The sequence below is a fragment of the Rana temporaria genome, chromosome 4 (assembly GCF_905171775.1).
Source record: "Rana temporaria chromosome 4, aRanTem1.1, whole genome shotgun sequence".
Taxonomy (NCBI): Eukaryota; Metazoa; Chordata; class Amphibia; order Anura; family Ranidae; genus Rana; species Rana temporaria.
This window is the reverse complement of record NC_053492.1, coordinates 337,206,749-337,231,020: the sequence shown is the minus strand read 5'-3', so window position 1 is coordinate 337,231,020 and position 24,272 is coordinate 337,206,749. Positions and strand designations below refer to the sequence as shown.

The following is a 24,272-nucleotide window of genomic DNA, read 5'->3' as shown; positions in this document are numbered from 1 at the left end:
TACAATTTTCCATTTTCCTGACGCCAGACATGGCAGCATACATATGATAAATGTTGAGCTTTTGAGAGGGGGGGTTTAATGCTGTAAACGTAATCTTTATTCAACAAAAAGACATAGAAGCTTGGATAGACTTCCTCCCAAACTCTACTGTAGTAAGAGCTGCTGGATCCACCCTGTAGTGTTTTAAGAACATATAATGTTATGACCAGCTAGCCTCTTTGCAGACTGTCTCCAGAGACAACCCTGCCTGTACCGTCCAAGAAGATGACATCACCCTGGTTGAGTGATGAGCTCTAACCACCTCTGGAGGATCCTTCCCGGCTCTCCATGCCTGGTGAATATTTTTACTATTCAGGCCAAGATGGTTCTGTCCGAGGCCCCTTAATCTTTAAATCTTCATGATTCTGAATGTAGAAGTAGCCTGGAGATAGGCCTTGAGGACTTTTGGAATGTCCAAGTTATGCAGATCAGCATCTGATTCCGCTGGGAAGGCTGGAAGCACCCATTCACTGGAAAGATGAAATATGGATGCCACTCTTTGGAACAAAAACGATCCAATGGTCTCAGCTCAACCCTGTCTGGAACGAACATGGAATAAGGTTCCGCAGCCCCAAATTTTTGGAGTCTACACTTTCCCCTGAAATCATGGCTAATAGAAAAGCAGATTTTAGCCTAGGTTCACACTGCTGCGAATTCAAAATTGCGGTAAAATGCGCGATTTTACCGTGATTCCGCGGCTGCGATTTTGCCGCAATTTAATGTAAATCGCGGCCCGAAATTGCAAAAAGTAGTACAGGAACTACTTTTTGAAATCGCAGATGCGGCGTCGCACTGATTAGGACAGTGCCATTGCCGACAATTGCCGCCGATTTGAGATGCGGTTTGACATGTCAAATCGCATCTCAAATCGTTCCAAATCGTACCCAGTGTGAACCAGGGCTTAAGGAGATCTCATATAAAGAACAGTCTTCTGTCAGAGTACGATGAGGGTTTGCTAGAAAATTGAGGACTACTGCCAGGACCCATTGAGGGAACCTATTTCTCTTGGGAGGGCATAGTCCAAGTAGCTCTCTCATGAAGTGATCCATCAGCAGATTTGCTGCCCATTTCTTTTGGGTAAAAGCCAAGATGGCTGAAGTTTGCACCTTAAGCAAACTGAGCCCCAAATCCAATTCAGATTATAGAAAAGACAGAATTTAAGATACATTTGGGTCACTAGGGTCAAACTGACATCCAGCTGCAAAGCTTGTGAACCTAATCCATATTCTGGAGTAGAGGGCATTGATTGACCCATTCATAGAACTTTGTAAAGTTCTAATCTCCTCTGGAAAACATCCTAACTCTTGTAACCTCTGCCTTACAATTTCCAGGCCACTAAGGTTAGTCGTGATTGTTGCAGATGTAGTGTATCTCCCTCAGACAAGAGGAGATGATCGGTGTGCACACGCTGATACCCATTGCCAGAGAGACCCATGGTCTGTGAGGCCAGTAAGGAAAACCTGTGATGACTGTCAAAAATCTCCTCAGGGATTTTGGGATTAAAGAATTTGGAGGGAAGGTATAGGCTAGTTGCCCAACCCAAGGATTGGTAAAGGCATGTGTCCCCTCCACTAATGGATGAGGGTAGTGTGAGAGGAACCGGTTTCCCTTGTAGTAGGCTGATGAGGCAAAACAGATCCAGTTGCAGGTACCCCCACTCGTGGATGATCCTTTGGAACACTTCGGGGTGAAGGGACCATTCCTTGGGATCCTTGAATTGTCCGGATAGACAATCCGCTTCCAAATTCTGATAGCCTGGAATATATATGGCCCTCAAATCTGGGAGATATTGCTGGGCCAAAGTCATGATTGGTTCCACCTCTCTCAAGAGGGATCGGCTGTGTGTGTCACCTTGTCGCTGTATATAAGACACTGATGCCATGTGGTCCAGATGGAGTAGCAACTTAATGCGAAAATAATATAAATAAATAAATAAATAAATACATAAATGAATAAATAAAAAAATAAATAAATAAAGTGCTAGTGCAAAAAATAGCAAAAATGATGCCCAAACAGTTATGGAAAAACCTTTCGGAGTAAATACAACAATCTGCTATTTGGGACCAAGCGCTTAAAAAACTTTGTTAGTCCATTAGAATTGCATACTAATCAATTGTTAAACAGTCCCAAATGAGAGGGAAAATCAACAGCAGAACCCCAAAACATATGAATGTCCAAATAGATGGGCAAAAACAGTTGCAGAGTAATGAAATAATCCAAATATTGAACAGCCTCTGGTCTCTGGTCAGAAGAAACATATATTCCCACCGAGAGGTAAGTAAGGGTGTGCTCTTACCAGATCCACGATCATAAAAAGCGTGTCAATCCACTCAGGACATGGAGAAAGCTCGGTCACAGCTGACAGGCAGAATATCCTCTCCAATGTGTTTAACGGCTCCACATCCATCCGGAGAACCAGGGGAAGAAATAGGCTCAGAATGTGAAGTACCGTCAAATATTTATTAAAAATTGCGGTACATATAATTTAAAAATGGCCGGCTAAAACAAGCAAAGAGATACAAATAAAAAACGTACGCCCGTGCATCCGGGGTCACGTAAAACGCAATGACGTTCGATGCGTGGCTCCGCCCTGATCGATTTCGCCACAGATGGCGTTGTCAAAGGGCACGGGCGACGCACTGAACATCAGCCTTAAATGCCTACAGAGCAGGCAACCAAGCCTCTCTCTCAGCTAGCAGCCTCCAATCAGGAACGGCCGCGGGATCCATGAACCCAGAAGTGGGGAGGATCTGAACGACCCGGAACCTCCTACCAGTAAGACCGCCAGTGAGATAGATAAGACTATCCTATGTCAGCAGGGTAAGGTCCTACCTCATGAGGATATTCTCGATGGTCAACAGACATCCCACCATTCACTTCATATAAATATTTTAGTTAAAGGGTCACTGTCTGTCACATCGTATGTTCTTACTATACATCAACAGATAACACCATATTAACCTAAAAACGGGTAAATTCATGTCACCACTTAATAGCATCTGTTAGGAACGCCAGAAAGTTAGCAGCATGAACATTATACCCAAATTGATATCATATCAGCCAAAACAGGGATTTTAATATCTGAAAGAAAAATCACAGTTGGCTGACATCCTTATTCTCTTAATACATTAAAATCACAAAGGTCAGAAACATATTTTTTTTTTTAAATTAATAGATCTAACATATCACATTGAGAGCCCTCTAGTGGGTGATAAAGAAATTACATTACCATTTAACCAGCATTTGTGAGTATTACAGGTAGGTAAATCCCTATTGAAGACAAGAACAATTCCCAAAAGGATAACCTAATTTTAAATTATATGTACCGCTGTGTATATGTTGCACAATTTTTAATAAATATTTGACGGTACTTCACATTCTGAGCCTATTTCTTCCCCTGGTTCTCCGGATGGATGTGGAGCCGTTAAACACATTGGAGAGGATATTCTGCCTGTCAGCTGTGACCGAGCTTTCTCCATGACCTGAGTGGATTGACACGCTTTTTATGATCGTGGATCTGGTAAGAGCACACCCTTACTTACCTCTCGGTGGGAATATATGTTTCTTCTGACCAGAGACCAGAGGCTGTTCAACATTTGGATTATTTCATTACTCTGCAACTGTTTTTGCCCATCTATTTGGACATTCATATGTTTTGGGGTTCTGCTGTTGATTTCCCCTCTCATTTGGGACTGTTTAACAATTGATTAGTATGCAATTCTAATGGACTAACAAAGTTTTTTAAGCGCTTGGTCCCAAATAGCAGATTGTTGTATTTACTCCGAAAGGTTTTTCCATAACTGTTTGGGCATCATTTTTGCTATTTTTTGCACTAGCACTTTATTTATTTATTTATTCATTTATGTATTTATTTATTTATATTATTTTCGCATTAAGTTGCGACTCCTAGCGCAACTCATCTTTTTTCTTTTTACTTTTTGCGTGTATATCACATATTTAGCGTTGCTGCTGGAATTACTCACTATTTATTTATTTATTCATTTATTCATTTGAAATTCATTTATATTCATTCTCCTAGCGTGAGGAAACCCCCCCCCTCTTCCAGATGGAGTAGGACTGGCAGACCCTGTATGTGTGGCAGTAAAGTGTTCAATGTCATGAATGCTGGTAGGAGTTCCAGAATATTGGAAACTAGGCCCTGAGTGGGAAATTTCCACCTGCCCTGGATCTTGAGATGCTCGCAGGTGGTGCCCCACCCTGCTGTGCTGGCACCTGTGGCAACAATTATCCATGGCTGCAGCCCTAATAGACTAAGTCATTTAGCAGTTTTTTTATCACCAGAAACTCTGGTGCCTCCTGCTGGAGATCCTGATTGGCTGGGCTAGACAAACTCTTCCATTGAATCAGGAAGCCTTGTTGGAAAACTGAATTTCCAGTGAGCCCAGAGGATCATCGGAATACATGAAGCCATTGTCCCGAGAGGACTCATGCACTGGGATGCTGACATCACTGGTGCAGTCAACGCCTGTTCGAACGTCTCCCTGACTTTGGGGAGTTTGGGGTGGCAAAGAAACTGAGGCCACCTGAGTATTGAATTGGGCCCCTAGGTAGAGCATACTCTGCATAGGCTCCAGCTGGTTTTGGTAAAACCTACCCCTCAACTCGAAACTGAGGAACTGCTGGTATGACTGAAGGATCGGGACATGCTCATAGGCATATTGCAAGTCCATTGAAATCCTCCAGTAACATGGTTAAATTACCTGGATTTATGGTATGGAGAGACTCCATCTTGAGTCTATCCATATAAATTGATTCAGCCTCTTGAGGTAGTTCTGAAAGCTACTGTTTGAACAACCAATAATGGCCTTGCCATTGCTAATGATTAAGCACAAAATTAATGTGTGAAATGCATCTATGTAACCTTGTGTTGGTGTCTTTGGTGTTATCACTTTTAACAATAAAAGGCATTCGGAATTCCTGGATGTGCAGCCATTTCTTTTCTTACATGGCCTTTCGCCACTGTGGACTGAAACCACCATTTTCAGCAGTGGTTGTGCCGGACCTGGGTCACTTTGAGTCACCTGGCTCCAACTGCCTCCTGGGCAGGCCTGGTGTTAAAAGGTCTTCTGGGTATCTTGGGGAGCCGCAAGGGTCTTGGCTCTCTGCGATCTTACGAAGGTTGACTGTGTACCCCTCCAATGCCCTCTGAAGTTCTTGGATGGGCGAAAGCCTCCCAAATCCCAGTACCTGTTTGGCGCTCCCCTGGATGGTTGCCCCCTCTGGCTCTTCGAACTTGGGGCAGAAGAACTGATTTTCCTCCTGTAACCCTGGAGATGATAGTTTCCAGTTTCTTTCCCATCAAAGGGCAGTTTACAGCAATTCTGCTTTGAGGATGGGCCAGCCATCCAGGATTTTAGCCACAGTGCTCTTTTGGCTGTGACTGAGCCGAGCATGGCTCTGGATGACCATCGAATGATGTCTATAGCTGCCTCACCTGTAAAGCCCGCTGAGAGTTTTATCTCATCAAGAGCCTTGATGACTTTTCTCTTTGGCAGCTGGTTTTAATCGCATACTCCAAGTTCCTTGCCCACACTCGCATAGCACTTGCTACAGATGTTAAAACAATGGTGGGTTTACAAGCACCACCTGCCGTGATGTAAAACATTCTAAAGTACATGTCAATGCGTCAATTAAGGATATCGTGAAAGGAGGAAGAGTCTTCCATCAGAAGTGTCACATTCTTGGTCAGTCTGGTGACTGCCGCATCCACCGTTGGTGGGTTAGATAAAGGAGTCACATTCCTCCTCCGTTAGTGGATACAACTTCTGCAACCTATTAGTTGAGGAGGATTTCTCTTCCGTTCATGGACGGACACAGCAGCCTTTGACCTTAGGGTATATATCCTTCCTTCCAGGAGAGTTAGGCAGAAAAACAAGCTTTAATTTGTTTTGTTCCTGCTTTTTTTAATCCTGTGATTCTACTATCAACTGCCGACTGGGTGACAGGCTGGGTCTTGACTCTTGTAATCCCCCCATGTTCGGCCATCGAGTGTGTGCCGACCCTCAGCTCAGCTCTGGGTCGTCCATGACATGCCCCATTGCTCCAGGGGTGGCCGGGGAACTACGGTTCCAGGGCACACATATGACCAGTCTCTCTATGGCCTTGTCACAGTGTGTCTGGCCAACAGCCATGCTGTTTAACGGACATTGGTTCTGTCCGGAATGCCTCCAGCCGGTGGTCGCAGGATGGGTAAGTAGGTTCGGTGGCCATTTTCTTGTAGCCGCATGGTGTTTTTTACCTCAGATGGCGGCCATCTTGGAAAAGTCTTGGCATCTAGTGCCTGAAATAGCGCAGCAAAAGCCCGCGAATCACTTCCTGAGGGACAGTGCAGCCAGCACTTCAGCTCACACTGCAACCGGGTGGGGTGGTGAGTTCCCTGGGGGTCCCCTGCCTTCTTTTTTTGCAGCCGGGAGGTGACCGGTGTTTTTTTTTCTGCCTTGCAGTGTTAGGCATAGCGGTGGGGCAACATGGAGCCTGAACCAGGAGCTTCTGCCCCAGCAATGCCTGAGTTAACCCTTAATGCCCCTGCCGCCTCTGTAGAGGCTATGACGGCAGTCCTTGAGGCGTTTCTCGCCAGGATTGAAGCGACAAGTGGCCAGAAGGGGGGTAAAAAGCGCCCCCTCCCTGAGCCTGCTTCTGGGGATGTCTCTGACACAGAATCAGGCCCTGCTATTGCGTCTGGCTCTGGTTATTTCATGTCAGATGATGTGGGCTTAACCCACACGGACAGTGAGGAGGACTTTGTTGAAGCTCTTATCTCTGCGGGATACTCAGAAACTTAAAGGTTTGGCAGAGGCATCGGATGTGCCGGTCCCTTTTGGGTTCCGCAAGCCACCCCGCACCGCAAAAGTGTTTCCTTGTATTCCATATTTGGGCAAATTGTTGTACAAGGAATGGGATACGCCACAGAAAGCTTTTGCTGTTCCAAAATACTTTGCGACCCGTTATGCCTTTGAGGAGGACTTTTTGAAAAAGTGGGTCTCTCCTCCGTCAGTGGACCCTCCCGTGTCCAGATTGAGCAAAGCCACCACGTTGCCTGTGTAAGGGGCTCCTGCCTTTAAGGACCCCGCAGAAAGGAGAGTGGAGGCTGTGGCCCGCTCCATGTTCACAGTAGTGGGTTCGGCAGTAAGACCGGTTTTGGCCGGGGCTCTGGTGTCACAGACACTTACTGAACGGGCAAAGTTCTTGCTACAGGAGCTGGAAGCGCAAAATGCTTCAGAGACCTGTGTGGACCTGGCTGAACAATTGGTTCAGGGTCTGAAGTTTGTCTGTGAGTCGGCCCTGGATACGCCCCCCTTGCTCTCCAGGGCCTCTGCCTACGCGGTGGTACTATGTCGCCTTGTGTGGCTAAAGTGTTGGTCTGCGGAACAGTCCTCAAAGAAGGCCTTGGTTGATTTACCCTTTAAGGGTTAACGGCTTTTTGTGGCATCCCTAGATGACATCATAAAAGATGCCACAGTCTGGTAAGCAAGGGCCCTCTTTTACTACCCCAAGCGTTTTTTTTTGCCCGCCCAGTGCGGCAGGAAAAAGTTTTCAGGGTGCTAAGACCCCCGCTGCAGGGCAGAAGCGCACCTGGTACCGCAAGCCTAACAAGCCTGCAGACAAACCTGCTTCCGCATGAAGGTCCCTATCTCTCTTTTCCACCAAACAGATTTTTTCCCTCCAACCTCCAGCTTCCTCTGGATCGCCAGAAGGATCTGTCAGGGGCTGTCCAGGATCTTCTGGTCAGGGGAGTGATTGTGCGGTTCCCTCGATGGAACGGTTTCAGGGGTTTTACTCCAATCTGTTTGTAGTCCCCAAAAAGGAAGGGGTCCATCCAATCCTGGACCTCAAGGCCCTCAATTGTTTTGTCGAAGTGCAAAAATTCAGGATGGAGTCGATTCGCTCAGTAATAGCAGCGCTCCATCAGGGGGACTTTATGGCGTCCTTGAATATCATGGACGCATACCTACATCTTCCCATATGCACAAAGCACCAGAGATTTCTGCGCTTTGCAATCGGGGAGGACCACTTTCAATTTGTGGCTCTCCCGTTCGGCCTGGCCTCGGCACCACAGGTTTTCACCAAGGTGCTCGCCCCGATCCTTGCCCTGCTGAGGCAGCGCGGGATCGCTATCGTAGGATATCTGGACGACCTTCTCCTGAGAGCTTCCTCAAGCTCAGAGTTAGAAGAGGACGTGTCTATCACGTGTCAGACTCTCCAAGAGTTCGGCTGGCTTCTGAATATCCAGAAGTCAGTGTTGGTTCCGTCTCAGAGACTGGAATACCTGGGACTAGTCCTGGATTCCGCAAAGGCGAGAGTTTTTCTCCCACAGGAGAAATTTCAGACACTGCAATCTGCGGTGCAACAGTTGTCGACCCAGAAGTGGTCATCTCTTCGATTCTGCATGAGGGTTCTGGGTCTGATGGTGGCCTCTTTCGAGGCAGTTCCGTATGTCCAATTCCACACCCGGGTGCTACAGAAGGAAATTCTGTCACGTTGGGACAAGCTCCCTTCATCTCTGGATTACCAGATTCAGTTGAGTCAACTGGTCAAGTCCTCCCTGGTGTGGTGGCTGATGTCTCCGGTGCTTCGGACCGGGAAGTTGTTTCTGCCGTGCCATTGGACAGCAAGCTGACTACCTAAGTCGCCAAACACTAGACCAAGGAGAGTGGTCACTTCACCCGGAGGTGTTTCAGAGCCTGTGCCAAAAGTGGGCCACTCCAGACGTGGACCTTCTAGCGTCCCCTCTCAATCGGAAGGTGTCACGGTTCGTGGCCAGGTCAATGGACCCGTGGGCGGACGCATCAGACGCGTTGGTGGCACCTTGGGGTCACTATCACCTAATTTCCGCCTTCCCTCCTCTGAAGCTTCTTCCTCGCCTGCTGCACAGAATGGAAGCTGAAGGGATTCCAACAATCCTGATCGCCCCAGATTGGCTGCGCCGCTCCTGGTACGCGGACCTGGTGCGTCTGGTGGCAGACACCCCTTGGCGTCTACCCCTGAGAGAAGATCTTCTGTCGCAGGGTCCAATCTTCCACCCTGCTTTACAGTCACTGGCTTTAACAGCGTGGCTGTTGAAAGCCAGGTACTGAAGGACCGGGGCCTGTCAGGCTCGGTGGTTTCTACCATGCTGCGTGCACGGAAGTCTACTTCACGGAGGATTTACCATCGTATGTGGAGGGCTTACATCTCTATGTGTGAGGAGATGAGATGGCACCCCCGTACATACGTGGTGTCCCGGATTCTGCTGTTCTTACAGCAGGGAGTGGATCAGGCTCTCGCCTTGAGTATGGTCAAGAGTCAGATTTCGGCTCTAGCTGTTTACTTTCAGCGACCCTTGGCAGCGCACTCCTTGGTGCATACGTTTGTGCAGGGGGTCCGACATGTGGCCCCTCCTGTGCGTCCTCCACTGCCCCCATGGGACCTGAATTTAGTCCTCTCTGTGCTTCAAGAAGCTCCCTTTGAGGGCATTCGAAAGATCCCTTTGTTGACTCTGTCACAGAAGGTGGTTTTTCTGGTGGCAATTACCTCAGTCAGACGGGTGTCTGAACTGGCGGCCTTGTCCTGCAAGGCTCCTTACTTGGTCATCCATGAGGATAAGGTGGTGCTGCGGCCGCAGCCGTCTTTTCTCCCAAAGGTTGTTTCGGCTTTTCACATTAATGAGGACATTGTGCTACCATCCTTATGTCCTCGGCCGAAAAACCTGAAGGAGGCCTCTTTACATTCCCTGGATGTGGTTCAGCCCTACGTGTGTACTTATCTGCTCCGTTCCGGAAGTCGAACTCACTGTTCGTGTCGGTGAATGGTCCTAAAAAAGGTCTGGCGGTCTCGTCGACCACCATTTCTAGGTGGATCCAACAGGTTGTGCTTCAGGCCTATGCCCTGAAGGGGTGGGCGCCTCCCTTTCAGGTTACAGCCCATTCGACCAGGGCGATTGGTGCCTCTTGGGCTTTCCGTCATCAAGCGTCTGTGTTACAGGTGTGTAAGGCAGCGACCTGGTCGTCAATCCACACCTTCTCAAAATTTTACAAGGTGGATGTGAGTGCATTTTCGGATGCCTCCTTCGGCCGCAAGGTGTTACAGGCGGCAGTTTAAGGTTGGAGTTTCTCCGTTGGGAAACTCCGTTTTTTTGTTTGGGGTGTGGCTTGGTTTGCTGTGTTGTTTTCCCACCCCTCTAATTTTTTGACACTGCTTGGGGACGTCCCTAAGGTCAAAGGCTGCTGTGTCTGTCCATGAACGGAAGAGAAAATAGGATTTTTGTACTCACCGTAAAATCAATTTCTCTGAGTTCATGGACGGACACAGCACCCACCCCTCCTTTGTTTGTACTGCTTGTTACGAACTGGAGCTGTTGAGGCAGAGTGTGGGTTATACCCGGGGGACCATGCCCCCTGGGAGGAGCTGTACTGAGGAAAGTGTTGTTAACACTTAAAGTGCTGTTTTTCTGCCTAACTCTCCTGGAAGGAAGGATATATACAATAAGGTCAAAGGCTGCTGTGTCCGTCCATGAACTCGGAGAAATGGATTTTACGGTGAGTACAAAAATCCTATTTTTCTCTCTCCTTTTTCCCATTCCTCCTGAAACAGGCCTCTTATTTCTGTTATTTCTGTTTCTTTAGGTTCCTCCTATGGAACACACGATCGGATATCTGATGGAATCTAATTCGATGGATTTTTTCGTTGGATATACGATGAAGCTGACTTTCATCAGTCTTGCCTACACACCATCAGTCAAAAATCCGACCGTGTCCAACGCAGTGACGTAAAACACTACGACGTGCTGAGAAAAATGTTCAGTGCTTCCGAGCATGCGTCGACTTGATTCTGAGCATGCGTGGAATTTTCTCCGATAGAAAAAAAAACGATCGTCTGTGTGGAACTCTATCAGTTTTTTATCCATAGGAAAATGTTAAAACATGTTCTATTTTTTTTCATCGATGGAAAACAAACCGATGGGGCCCACACAAGATCGGTTTGCCTGATGTTTTTTATCCATAGTAAAATTTTAAAACATGTTCTATTTTTTTTCATCGATGGAAAACAAACCGATGGGGCCCACACAAGATCGGTTTGCCTGATGTTTTTTATCCATAGAAAATTTTTAAAACATGTTCTATTTTTTTTCATCGATGGAAAACAAACCGATGGGGCCCACACAAGATTGGTGTGACAAGGACAGAGAGGGACGCTGGGGACAGACAGAGGGACACAGTGTGATGAGGACAAAGAGGGACGCAGTGCCACGAGTACAGAGAGGGATGACAGGGATGGACGCAGTGTGACAAGGACCATGCCCCTCCTCCCAGGGGGCATGGTCCCCCGGGCATCAGACAAACCGATCGTGTGTACAGGGCTTTAGGCTTGTTCAAACTTGCAGCAGGATCTGCTATTGCACTGAAAAGCAATCTGTGCTTAGGTCACTTTTTTGATATTGTCACATAGAGGGGACCAGTGTTTCTGCTATGCAATTTTCAAAGAGCAATTTGTACACAATGTTGCAACTCGCATGGGGGTGGCCCATTCACTTGGTTGCCCTACGTGTGCAAAAAGAAGCCCCTGCTTCTATTTAAGGGCGACCAGCTTTGCACAATGTTTGAAAGCACTTTTTCCCACATGACTATCACAGCAAAATCGCATGGCATTTGGGGTTCCCTGAAAGGATAACGGCACCTAATGCATATTGTACAGCGATTGTCACACAATTTAAAATCAGATTGTATTGTGTGTGATAACAGGTTTTCTTCTTCTTTGGAGGAGGTTCTGGATCCCCCCATTCCAGTGCCACTTTACTGCCATAACGAATGGTGACATTAGCGTAAAAACAAAGCCTCAACCTTCAGGATCCTCAGCCAATATCATCTCCCTCTGCCTGAAAGGTTGGCTGTAATACTGGGTCTGGGGAACCAGCCTGCCTAATTTGCTGGGCTGGAGTCACCCCTGAAGTGCCTGGTACCCCTTCAGTTAGAGAGGGTTAAATGGTTTAGACCTGATGTAGTGCCCACACTATTGGTCCACTTCTGTCCCTGGTTGCCCGAGATGACCGGAACATTCTGCCAGGGATTTGGCGACTATTTTCTTGAACAAGGTTGACACCTGCTGACTCTTATACTCCTGGTCTCTGGCAAGCTGCCTGAAGCAGTTTCTGCAAAGTAGCTTTCCAGGCATAGGGTCGTCTCCACATGACCAACATTTGCCTTTCGGGCACTGAGCCCTCAGAGGAGAAGCTGTGTGCGTACGTCTTAAGCGTACATTTGCGCCCTTTGTACTGGGGTCTGCCAGGACTGGAGGAGACACTTTCTGCCCTGAAAAAAATCCTGATGATCCAGAGGGCATCTGAACCTCCTTGAGCGGGTGTGAGCGGCCGGGTTGCAATAGATAAGTAGGCACGCTCGTCAGGGCTCGATGCACTGTTTTCTCCCGCGTCTTCTTACTTACCAAAAGTTGGCCCTTTACCTGATAGTGCGGTGGTCTTGATTATGTGGCGGTAGGCTCATGCTTATGGAAGTTACGAGGACTGTCGTCTCTGATTAGAGAACACCTTGACCCCAGAAGACCACCAGAAGGGGTTCCCAACCTTGTCTGTGTGTTTAGCGTGCCTAAGATGTGGGACTTCGCACTGGGAGAGGCTTGAACCCAGACGGAACTTCGACATAGTCGGCAGGTAAGGGCTTATCCTGAGTTTAACGGTCTGTAGGTGTTGATCTTTTGAGGACAAAAAGGAGAATGGGGGAGGTTGCTCTCAGTCAGACTTTTATAGAGAGTTAAACGAGTCCTGTGGGTGGATATAGGGGTGGAACTATATCATATGTATGCTGCCATGTCTTGGTCTCAGGAAAGCACAACTGCTTCACTTGCCAATTTATATTTTTTTACAGATAAAAGATAAATAGTTACTGTATGCGCTTGAACAATTTATCAATTGTTCAAGCCAATATGTTGTATATTGTTTACAATGTCCCTGCAGTCTATTGTATGTGTGAAGAAACAAGCACACTTTACACAAGCGAGTGGGGGAGCACCGTAGGTTTATAGAAGATGGTTCTGTTGAACTAAGGCCGCGTACACACGATCGGTTCAAACCGATGAAAACGAACCGAAGTTCAGTTTCATCGGTCCAAACCGTCTGTGTGTACGCCCCATCGGTCTGTTGTCCTTCGGACAAAAGTTAGAGAACTTGCTTTAAAATCGAACCGATGGACCGCTGACCAAAACCGATGGTTAGTACACAAAAGCATCGGTTCAAAACCCGCGCATGCGCAGAATCAAGTCGACGCATGCTTGGAAGCATTGAACTTCATTTTTTTCAGCACGTTGTTGTGTTTTTCGTCACCGCGTTCTGACCCGATCGGATTTTGAACTGATGGTGTGTACGCACATCAGACTGCTTCAGCGGTGAAACGATGAAAACGGTCCGTCGGACCATTCTCATCAGATGGACCCGTCGTGTGTACGCGGCCATAGAGTTCCTCAACACTTTCTCCTCTGACATAACTAAAATATCAAAGAGCTGAGAGTTCATGGATTCACAGGTTAGACGCTAACTTTAAAAGCAGATTTGCAGACAATTCTTTAGTGATCTTCTCCTTTGTTTTCTCTTCAGAGTATTTTATCTGTATATTTTTATCTTTTTCTGCTCATGTTGGGTCATTTGATAGCGCTAATTAAATATCCTTTTCTTAATTTTTTTTACATACATGGATTTTTTGTGTGTATATGATATGGATGCATAGGTATTGTTTGGATAAACACTAATGGTCTATAAATTAGCTTTATTATACTTCACACTTTTTAAATTATAAAATAATATAAGAGTGTAAACCATTGTATACACATTTTTATCATCCGTTATATCTTATGTGACCTTTTGTTGATCCTTATTAAGGAATTGTGTGTTGTGTAGAATTGTATTTATTAAATTTTTCATCAATATGATTTTTTGGTTATTATACATATAATATAATTAATTTTATTTTTATACATATTATATTTTGATCAATTCTTGTATTCAACCAGTGGATGAACATTTAGTATTTTTAAAATGTCATGATTAATTTATGTAATTTGTATGGAGGTTGTTTGGATTTATGTTTTGCTGCGATAAGTCCTAATCTTGCCCCTACATTTTTGTTTTACTATATAAATCACTTTCACTCTATCCAATTCCCTCTCTCGCTACTTACAACATAGGAAGAAAAAAAGCAAACACTCTAAAATAAAGTACAGCTCAAATTGCATAATGACAATCACCAACATAATTTTTGAGGGCAAACAGGACCTTTGTCAAGGCATGTACACGTTACACAGGTGGGGCATGCAGCTTAGCACAATTGTTATTTGCACATTGTAAGAAATTTAACCCAGTGCTGAGTTGCTCACTGACAGATAAGAACTGTTTACTTGCCAGTCACAGCATTTTCTTTCAGTTAATTTACCCTTATGTCACCCTGTACCTCCTTATGTCAGTGTGTTTCCAAACCCTTCCCTTCTACTTTCATCACCTTTTCTATATCTTGGGCACTGTTCCCCGTCCTTGGAGGGTTTCCCCGTCTCAACCCCGGGGGAGACATCATGCCCGAACCCCCCCTTTTTCCTTGGCAGATACCGGACCAGGTCTTGAGGCTGTATAGTAAGTCTCCCAACTGTTTCCATCCTGTCCCTGTCCTCCCCTATTCATAAGGCATTATTATTTATCCTTGTTTATTTTTATTTCCAGTATACTACTTTATAACACTCCTGATGAATGGCTGAAATGACGGCAAACACGTAGAGTGCCACTAGATGCCAACAGTCACCTGTCTATATTTCATATGTTTTTTTAATTGATTGATTTTACCATGTATATCTGCTATGTCTGTTTTTTATTTTTGTATTGCATGCTATGAGCAGCATATTTAGAGTAAGCCTTGTGACTACCTATTTGATACAAAATATCTGACATGTATTTAAGATTGTAATAAATAAATCATGTACTGTAATTTAATCTTTATGTTATTATTCCCTTTGACGTAGCGCTCCCTCATTTAAAGTCCCACAAACCCCTCTTTTCTATATATCTTTTCTATTATAATTATGCTCCTACTCCTATCACCCTGCCCCACTCCTGTATCCTCCTCACCCAATTCAAAGCATCTCTGTCTCCAGAAATAATGACCCTCTGGAACGGGCATTGCTAGGTCTACAAAAGATCTGGGGCCCATAGCAACAAAACAAAGAAAGTCATAAGCTTTGGGCGGGCATACACATGTATATAATATACATGTGTGTGTGTATAATATTTTATATATATATATATATATATATATATATATATATATATATATATATATACACACATACACATATTGTTTATATATATATATATATATATATTATATAGTGCGTATTCCCCCTTACATCAGGGTCCCCAAAGAGCCCCCATTATATCAGGGTCCATATAAAGCCATCAGGATCCTAGGTACTTACATCAGGGTCCCCAGAGAGCCCCCCTTACATCAGGGTCCCCAGAAAGCCCCTTCCTTACATCAGGGTCCCCAGAGAGCCTCAGGGCTCAGGAGTGTGCTACATAAAGAATGCAGGGCCCAGCTGTGCTCATCTATGCAGCCTCACCTGTGCCCTGCACTGCACCCCCCACTGTAGTGTCCTCTGTCCCCTGCACCCCACTGTAATATTCTTTGTTCCCTGCACCCCCCACACGTCACTGTAGTATCCTCTGTCCCCTGCACCCCCACTGTAGTGTCCCCTGCACCCCCACCCCACTGTAGTATCCCCTGTCCTCTGCACCCCACCCCACTGTAGCATTCTCTGTCCCCTGCATTCCATCACTGTAGTGTCCCCTGCATCCCACTGTAGTATCCCCTGCACCCCCTACCCCACTGTAGTATCCTCTGTCCCCTGCACCCTCCACCCCACTGTAGTATCCTCCGTCCCCTGCACTCCCCACCATAGTGTTTTCTGTCCCCTGCACCCCCACCCCACTATAGTGTCTTCTGTCCCCTGCACCCCCCCACTGTAGTCTCTTCTGTCCTCTGCTCTGCACTTCCCACCCCACACTGTGGGGCAGATCCACAAAATAATTACGCCAGCGTATCTATTAATACGCCGCATAATTTTAAAGTTCCCGCGTCGTATCTTTGTTTTGTATCTACAAAACAAGATACGACAGCATCTGGGATCGATCCGACAGGCGTACGTCTTAGTACGCGGTCGGATCTTAGGTGCATTTTTTCCGCCGGCCGCTAGGTGGCGTTTCCGTAGAATTCCGCGTTGAGTATGCAAATTAGCTAGTTACAGCGATCCACAAACGTACGTCCGGCACATTTTTTTACGTCGTTTGCGTTCGGCTTTTTCCGGCGTATAGTTACCCCTGCTATTATGAGGCGTACTCAATGTTAAGTATGGCCGTCGTTCCCGCGTCAAATTTTGAATTTTTTACGTTGTTTGCGTAAGTCGTTCGCGAATAGGGATTTGCGTAGAATGACGTCACCCTCAGAAGCATTGGCTTGTTCCGGTTTAATTTCGAGCATGCGCACTGGGATACCCCCACGGACGGCGCATGCGCCGTTAAAAAAAAACGTTGTTTACGTCGGGTCACGACGTATTTACATAAAACACGCCCCCATCACAGCTATTTGAATTCTGCGCCCTTACGCCGCCAAAGATACACTACGCCGCCGTAACTTACGGTGCAAATTCTTTGAGGATTCGAAAAAAAAAAAAGTTACGGCGGCGTAGTGTATCTTAGATACGCTACGCCCGGCGGAGAGAAGTGCCGATCTATGTGGATCTGCCCCTGTGTAGGTACTTTCCTACCTTACACAGGTGTACAGAGAGCAGAGCATCAGAGATTGACATCACTGGTCTGGACGGGGTGGGAACTACTGAAGTTAAGTTTTCACATTAACAGGCTGGTTATTGGTTGCTAGGATCTTCTGGCAACCAATCACCTGCTGTTTAATATAAAAGTTTACTCCAGCAGTTCCCGCCCCCATCCAGCCCTGTGATACTGGCCGCTCGCCGCTGTCTAATGAAGAGGACAGTGGCAAAAATCTCCATGGGCCGGGTGCCCGTAATCAGCGGTGGCTGGCCCTGTGCCTGTATTCAGCGGTGGCGGGCTGGGTGCCCATATTCAGAGGTGGCGGGCCGGGTGCGACCTGCGGGTTGCCGACCCCTGCACTAGAGACTCAGGGCAGCAAAAAAAAAATTAAATATTGGATCCTGATAGTGTTATAATATATGTGACAAGAATAATATCGGTTAAGAAAATTTACTGATTATTGGGGCATTGCTCTTTCAGAAGCAGTTAAAAATCAGATGCTTATAACCAGCCACAATTAAAACATTGCATTACATTGAAACAGCTGCTTTTTCTCTTCAAAGGGATTGCACAGAAATGTACAGCTATCAAGTATCACTTCTCTCAGCCGTTTCGTCTGAGGAATATTCCATTCAATTTGACCAGAACTATTCAGCAAGATGAGTGGCACCTTCTACGTAAGTAGGATACTTCAAATGACACAAGAAAGCAGTTGTGGTTGCTTTAATACATGTGCGTCATAAATTGTTTTCATGGTAACTTCTAGGGTTATTACAGTTGTGCTTTTTTTCTTTTTGACTTTGTTTTCCCTTTTATGTATACTGACGCTGAACTATGTTATTTTATTGTAAACAACATACCTCAATAAAAAAATATTGTTTAAGAAAAAAAAAGAGCAGTTGTGCAGGTGAAGAGGATACACTTAATGAAACACAATTTCTAAATACATGTGTGTTTGTGTTTATGTATATGTATTTATGTGCGTTTCTGTGTTAGAGAGAAAACTTATTTTCAACCATTAAAACTTTTTTTTTTAATTGTTTGCAACAGATATTACTGATGCATTGAATCTGCAACACAAATACCGATTACCCGTACCGTTCATTCATAACTTAAGCATAATAAACGTTTACCATGTCCTCAGTTTATGAATGAACAGGAGGTCTCTGCACAGAATGTTTCCTGTTCATTCAGTGCAGCTGCATCTTCAGAGTAGGAGGAGATTGCAGATACTGGGGGTTATTTACGAAAGGCAAATCCACTTTGCACTACAAGTGCTAAGTGCTCTTGAAATTGCACTGAAAGTGCACTTGGAAGTGCAGTCGCTGTAGATCGGAGGGGGACATGCAAGGAAAATAAAAAACAGCATTTTAGCTTGCACATGATTGGATGATAAAATCAGCAGAGCTTCCCCTCGTTTCAGATCTACCCCTCAGATTTACAGCGATTTCACTTCCAAGTGCACTTTCAGTGCAATTTTAGATGCACTTTGCAATTGTAGTTTGCACTTGTAGTGCAAAGTGGCTTGGCCTTTAGTAAATAACCCCCAACGTCTTGGATCCCTTTCTACGAGATAAAATCAAAATGTAAGGCAGAAAAAAAATATAGTAAGACCTCATTCACACAAAGAGCCTATTTCTGCACTCAGGAGTTACAGGTGTTGCATCTGTCAGCCTGTCTTTGATTTTTGCAAGCTGACAGATGCCGCAGCTATATTTTTTTAAATGACATTCATTCAACTATATGGGGTTGATTTACTGAAGGGAAATCCACTCTGCACTACAAGTGCACTTGAAATTGCACTTGTAAGTGCAGTCGCTGTAGATCGCTTTAGATCTGAGGGAAAGCTCTGAAATTAGGGGAAGCTCTGCTGATTTCATTATCCAATCATGAGCAAGCAAAAATTCTGCTTTTTAAATTTTCCTTGCATGTCCCCCTCAGATCTACAGCGACTGCACTTTCAGGTGCACTTGCAGTGCACTTGTAGTGCAAAGTGGATTTGCCTTTCGTAAATAACCCCCTATGTGTGGTAGCACATTGTGACATGTTGCTTCAAATTGTAACACACTGCGTTGCATTAAAATGTATGCCTGCATTATTTTATTGCAATGCACACTTAAATAAATTGGGGGTTTTTGGATTCTCCTTACCTAAAATATATATACCTTTTCCGTTCTTGTAATGTGCTATTCTGTTAAAGCCATGCTAAAATTAATAGTGACAATATAAATAATAACAGCTATAATATTAAACATAATGCTCACAGAAGCAAAGGTCTTCTTTAAAAGTAAAACCCTAACATAGAAATCTAAAATAATATTATAGAGCATATAGAAATAAAAGAGCAGAGATGAAACGGTATGTAAGCTCTGTATAGTGGCTGGGCTCCAGGAAGATCAAAAGGGACTATAGGTGGCCTTGCATTTTATACCACTCACAAGCCACACTTATAATGACATCCTTGGCATAGTGATGGGCTTTGAATTCAAGTCGAACATAAGTTTGACTCGAACATCGGCTGTTCGATCGTTTGACAAAGATTGAACTTAATGGGCCGTTCGTGCCAAATTTGAGCGGTGCGTCACGGCCCATAATTCACTGCATCATCGCAGTGCATTGCTGGCTGATGATTGGCCAAGCATGCACTATGACCCGCATGCTTTGGACAATCACAGCGCCCTCAGCATAGAGAGCCATATATGGCCAAAGGCATGGTGCCTTTAGCCAATCATGGCTCAGGGTATTAGGTACACGCCCCATACTATATAACGCCGCCTGCGTGTCAGCCTTGTGTAGTGTGTTGCAGCATTCAGAGAGAGAGAGAGAGTCATTTTATTTCAGTTAGCTAGATTGAGCGGGCAGTAGATTCAATTAGATCAGTATAATTAGTATATATATGCATTCCACTACACAGCCCTCTGCACCCCTTTACATTACACAGCACCCTGCATCACTAGACCCCTTTACATTACACAGCCCCCTGCACCACTGGACCCCTTTACATCACATAGCCCCCTGCACCTCTGGACCCCTTTACATTACACAGCACTCTGCACCTCTGGACCTCTTTACATTACACAGCCCCCTGCATCACTGGACCCCTTTACATTACACAGCACCCTGCATCACTGCACCCCTTTTACATTACACAGCACCCTGCATCACTGCACCCCTTTTACATTACACAGCCACCTGCACCTCTGGACCCCTGCATGTTACGCAGACCCCCTTCAGTGCAGACACCCCCTCAGTGCAGACACCCCCCCCTTAGTGCAATCCCCCCCTCAGTGCAAACCCCCTCGGTGCAACCCCCCAGTGCAAACACCCCCAGTGCAAACCCCCCCTTAGTGCAAACCCCCCTTAGTGAAAAGAAAACCCCCTCAGTGCAAACACCCCCTTAGTACAACCCCCCCTCAGTGCAAACACCCTCCCTTCAGTGAAATGCCCCCAGGTGCAAACACCCCCCCTCCCCATTCAGTACCTCAGATCATCGCAGGCAGCGCCACGGCACATGGACAGAAGGTCCCCTCGGCCCGTCCCCCTCTGTACACATAAACAGAGAGGAGGGGGCTGTGCCTGTGTGACTACTGCCGAGCACCGCTAACAGCCCGTGGCTGTGAGAGGAGGGGATGGATGGTGCTGCGGTGTCACCCCGCAACCCCCCTCCTGTTGTACCGCGGCGCTCGGCGCTCCGATTCCGCGGCGCTCATTGCTGCAGTCGCGGGGGGGAGCCACCCCCCCACATGTCAGCTAAAAAAATATATATATATATTTTTTTAAATCGGGATGGTGTCACCCCTCTAGTGGGTGTCACCCGGGTGCGGACCGCACCCCCCGCACCCCCTAGCAACGCCTCTGTGGTCATGGCCCTCTGACCAAGAGATGTGGATCACATAAACACGCAACAAGACTTACAACATAAATGGACCTGAAGTGTGCCTTGGTGGTCTGGTCAGTATGCCAAGAAAAGGGGGCATACCCAAGGTAAGTAATGGGTAGTTAATTGAAGAAAGATATGCTAAGAAGTGCCCTGAAAAAGAGAAGGGCGGGAGGGTGTCGAAATGTGATTGAATGCACAGACTCACGGACATGAGGTGAGCTGGGAAGAGTCGGCCCAGTGACGTGTAGTACCGCACAATGAAACGACAAAGAGCATGTGTGAGTGGACTGCTTAAATACCCTCCGGGCTCCTCCCATAAACTCAGGCCACCATATTGGCCTTCTAATTTATGGTCGTGGCCCTCTGACCGAGAAACATGCGACAAGACTTACAACATAAATAGACCTGAAGTGTGCCTTGGTGGTCTGGTCAGTATGCCAAGAAAAGGGGGCAAAAGACTCAGATAGGGAAATAGCTTTTATTGATTTATTGTATTTATTAAGCCAGCTTGGTAAAGGCTTGTGCCATTTCTTCCTGAGGATTTGGGATGTATGTGCCAAAACAAGCAGACTTCCATCAGCCTAGTATCTTGATTACGTGGTCTTGTACTCCCTTTTGGGAGGCAGCTGAGGCTGCTCTAATTTGGAAGGAATGTCCAGAGAACTGACTGGGGTTTGATGCCCAAGTTGCTTAGGAGGATTCTGACATGCTTGACAAACTGGCTGCCACTCATGGAGCTGGTTTAGAAAGGGTAGCAACGAGCTACCATCAGAGTTGCTGGGTAGATGGAGCAGTAGTCGGTCGAGCACCGTCACTGGGCGTCAGGCTTTGTTAGTCTGAAACAGGTTGATGTCAACCCAGTGGCGGCTGGTGAAGTTTTAGGATGGGGGGGCGCAAGACCCCGCCCCTCTACATTTGGTCCCTCCCATTTCTCATAAGCCACACCCCTTATAGAATTCACCCACTCCGTCCCCTGTATTCCACTTGCTTCCACTCATAGTGTCAGGAGTATACAGCTCAGCATCACAGGGCAGAGTATACAGCCCCAGCATCACAAATCATGTTATATAGCGCAGCCTTAGGCCTCGTACACACGACGGGACATGTCCGATGAAAACGGTCCGCGGACCGTTTTCATCGGACATGTCCGCTAGCGGATTTTGGTCTGATGGCTGTACACACCATCAGACCAAATTTCCCGCGGACAGCGAACTCGGTGATGTGGCCGCGCCGTCGCAGTGACGTGCGCGACCCTGGAAGGTCAATGCTTCTACGCATGCGTCAAATCACTTTGACGCATGCGAGGGCTTTCGGCCGAGCGGACATGTCTGGTGAGTCGTACAGACGACCGAACATGTCCGACGGACTGGCTTCCAGCGGACATGTTTCTTAGCATGCCAAGAAACATTTGTCCGCTGGAAACCTGTCCGATCCGCCGGAAAATTGTCCAGTCGGCCGTACAGACGACCGAACATGTCCGGACCAGTTTCAGCAGACATGTTTGGTCGTGTGTACGAGGCCTCACAGATTGGCACAAACAAACTAAAAAATTACACTGTTAGTAATGAAGGACTCTAAATGGGCATGAGATTACCAGATACTGCGGACATACTGCACAAGGTTACCAGAGACTGCGGACATACTGCACAAGATTACCAGAGACTGCGGACATACTGCACGAGATGACCAGAGACTGCGGACATACTGCACAAGATGACCAGAGACTGCGGACATACTGCACAAGATGACCAGAGACTGCGGACATACTGCACGAGATGGCCAGAGACTGCGGACATACTGCACAAGATGACCAGAGACTGCGGACATACTGCACGAGATTTTCAGAGACTGCGGACATACTGCACGAGATTATTAGAGACTGCGGACATACTGCACAAGATTACCAGAGACTGCGGACATACTGCACGATATTACCAGAGACTGCAGACATACTGCACGAGATTATCAGAGACTGCAGACATACTGCATTGTCCTGCGACTTGGGACTTCAACGTTGCATGACAAGTCGTACCCCACGATTTCCAATGAGTACCGTTCATATCTGTGCAACTTCAAGTCACACTGACTTCAAAGTAGTCCCTGCACTACTTTGGTCCCACTTTGATGCAACTTGAGGTCCATAGACCTCCAGAACAAACAGGCATTGCTTTAAGTCGCATCAAAATTGCGTCAGAATTATGCAACTTTCAGACTGCGTTAGCCTGAAAGTTGCAAGATTCTGCCACAATTTTTTGCTGCGATTTTGCAGCAACTTGAAGCAATGCCTGTGTATTCTGGAGGTCTATGAACCTTAAGTCACATCAAAGTGGGACAAAAGTAGTGCAGGGACTACTGAGAAGTCGCTGTGACTTGAAGTTGCACAGATATGAACGGTTCTCATCGGGTCCGACTTATCCTGCAACTTTCCAGTCCCAAGTCGCAGGACAATTTGCAATTTTTTTTAATAAGCGGGGGGGAGTGGGGTTGGTGTTGAGGGCCGATATTTTCCCCGCACATTAAGTATAAAAAAAATGTAATAACTGGGGGGGTTGGTCTGGTGGGGTAGTGTTGACGGACGCTATTTGTGCTGTAATACATTTTTACATATAAAAGAAATGTTGTTAATAAGTGGGTAAGCGGGGGGGGGGTTATGTTGTTGACGGCCGCTATTTTCGTCGCAAATGAAGTATAAATAACGTTTTTTTTAATAAGGTGGGGGAATTGACGCTCGCTATTTGTGCAGTAATTCTTACGTAGTAAAGACGTTTTGTAATAAGCGGGGGGGTTTGTGCTTGCCGCTTATTTTGAATGAGCGGGGTGGAGGGGTTATGGGGGGGCCGTTCCGGACGCTATTTCCGCCCAATGTTAAATATTCCAGCCGATTAAATATAAAAAAAAAAGTGTTTGAACTAAGAGGGGGGGTGTGGCCGGATGCAGGAGGGAGTGAGAGTACTGGAGTGAGTGTGTGAGATCCTCCACCCCCCCCACCACACTGAGAGTCATGCCGAGATAATACATCCAAATCCGGATCTCTTACTCCCTCAAAGTTGAGATTTTGATGTTCTATAAGGAACCCCGGGGCAACAGTATGTTTTCTGTTATTTGGCGATCCAAGCTTATCCTATGAACTTTACGCAGGACTTACCTGGTGTACTTTGAGCCGCTGAGCCGTCTTGTGCTACTGCTGCTGCCGTTGAGCCTGAGCTTGGCTGGGTGGTATCCAGGAGCTCACAGGTATTGTGGATGCACTGAGATGCTTCACGGCACCTGTATTTTTCATTCAGCCTCTGGGCTTTGGACTGCTTGGTCGGACCAGGGAGCGAGGAGCGGCTTCAAGGCTGGAGGAGACCGGGGACGTCTGTAGCCGTGCGGAGGATCGTGGGGTGCACGGGGATACCCGAGGCTACGGAGCTGCTCGAGATCCCGCGAGATCTCGGATACACACGAGAGCGGGTCTCCCCGCTGCTGTGTCTCTGTCTCTCTGTGGTAGTGGCGTGTGGAGATCCCCGCAAGGAGAGAAGACGGCTGGTCTATACA

At 46.5% G+C, this 24,272-nt stretch overlaps 1 protein-coding gene across 1 annotated transcript in view; it reads left to right on the top strand.

The window, feature by feature from the left end:
* TMEM178A (transmembrane protein 178A) overlaps window positions 1-24,272 on the top strand; it is a 464,669-nt gene that overhangs the window by 138,397 nt on the left and 302,000 nt on the right. Inside the window, exon 2 of the mRNA XM_040350749.1 lies at window positions 17,419-17,532. Coding sequence (XP_040206683.1) covers window positions 17,419-17,532 — 114 coding nt within the window. The remainder of the gene's footprint in view (window positions 1-17,418; window positions 17,533-24,272) is intronic.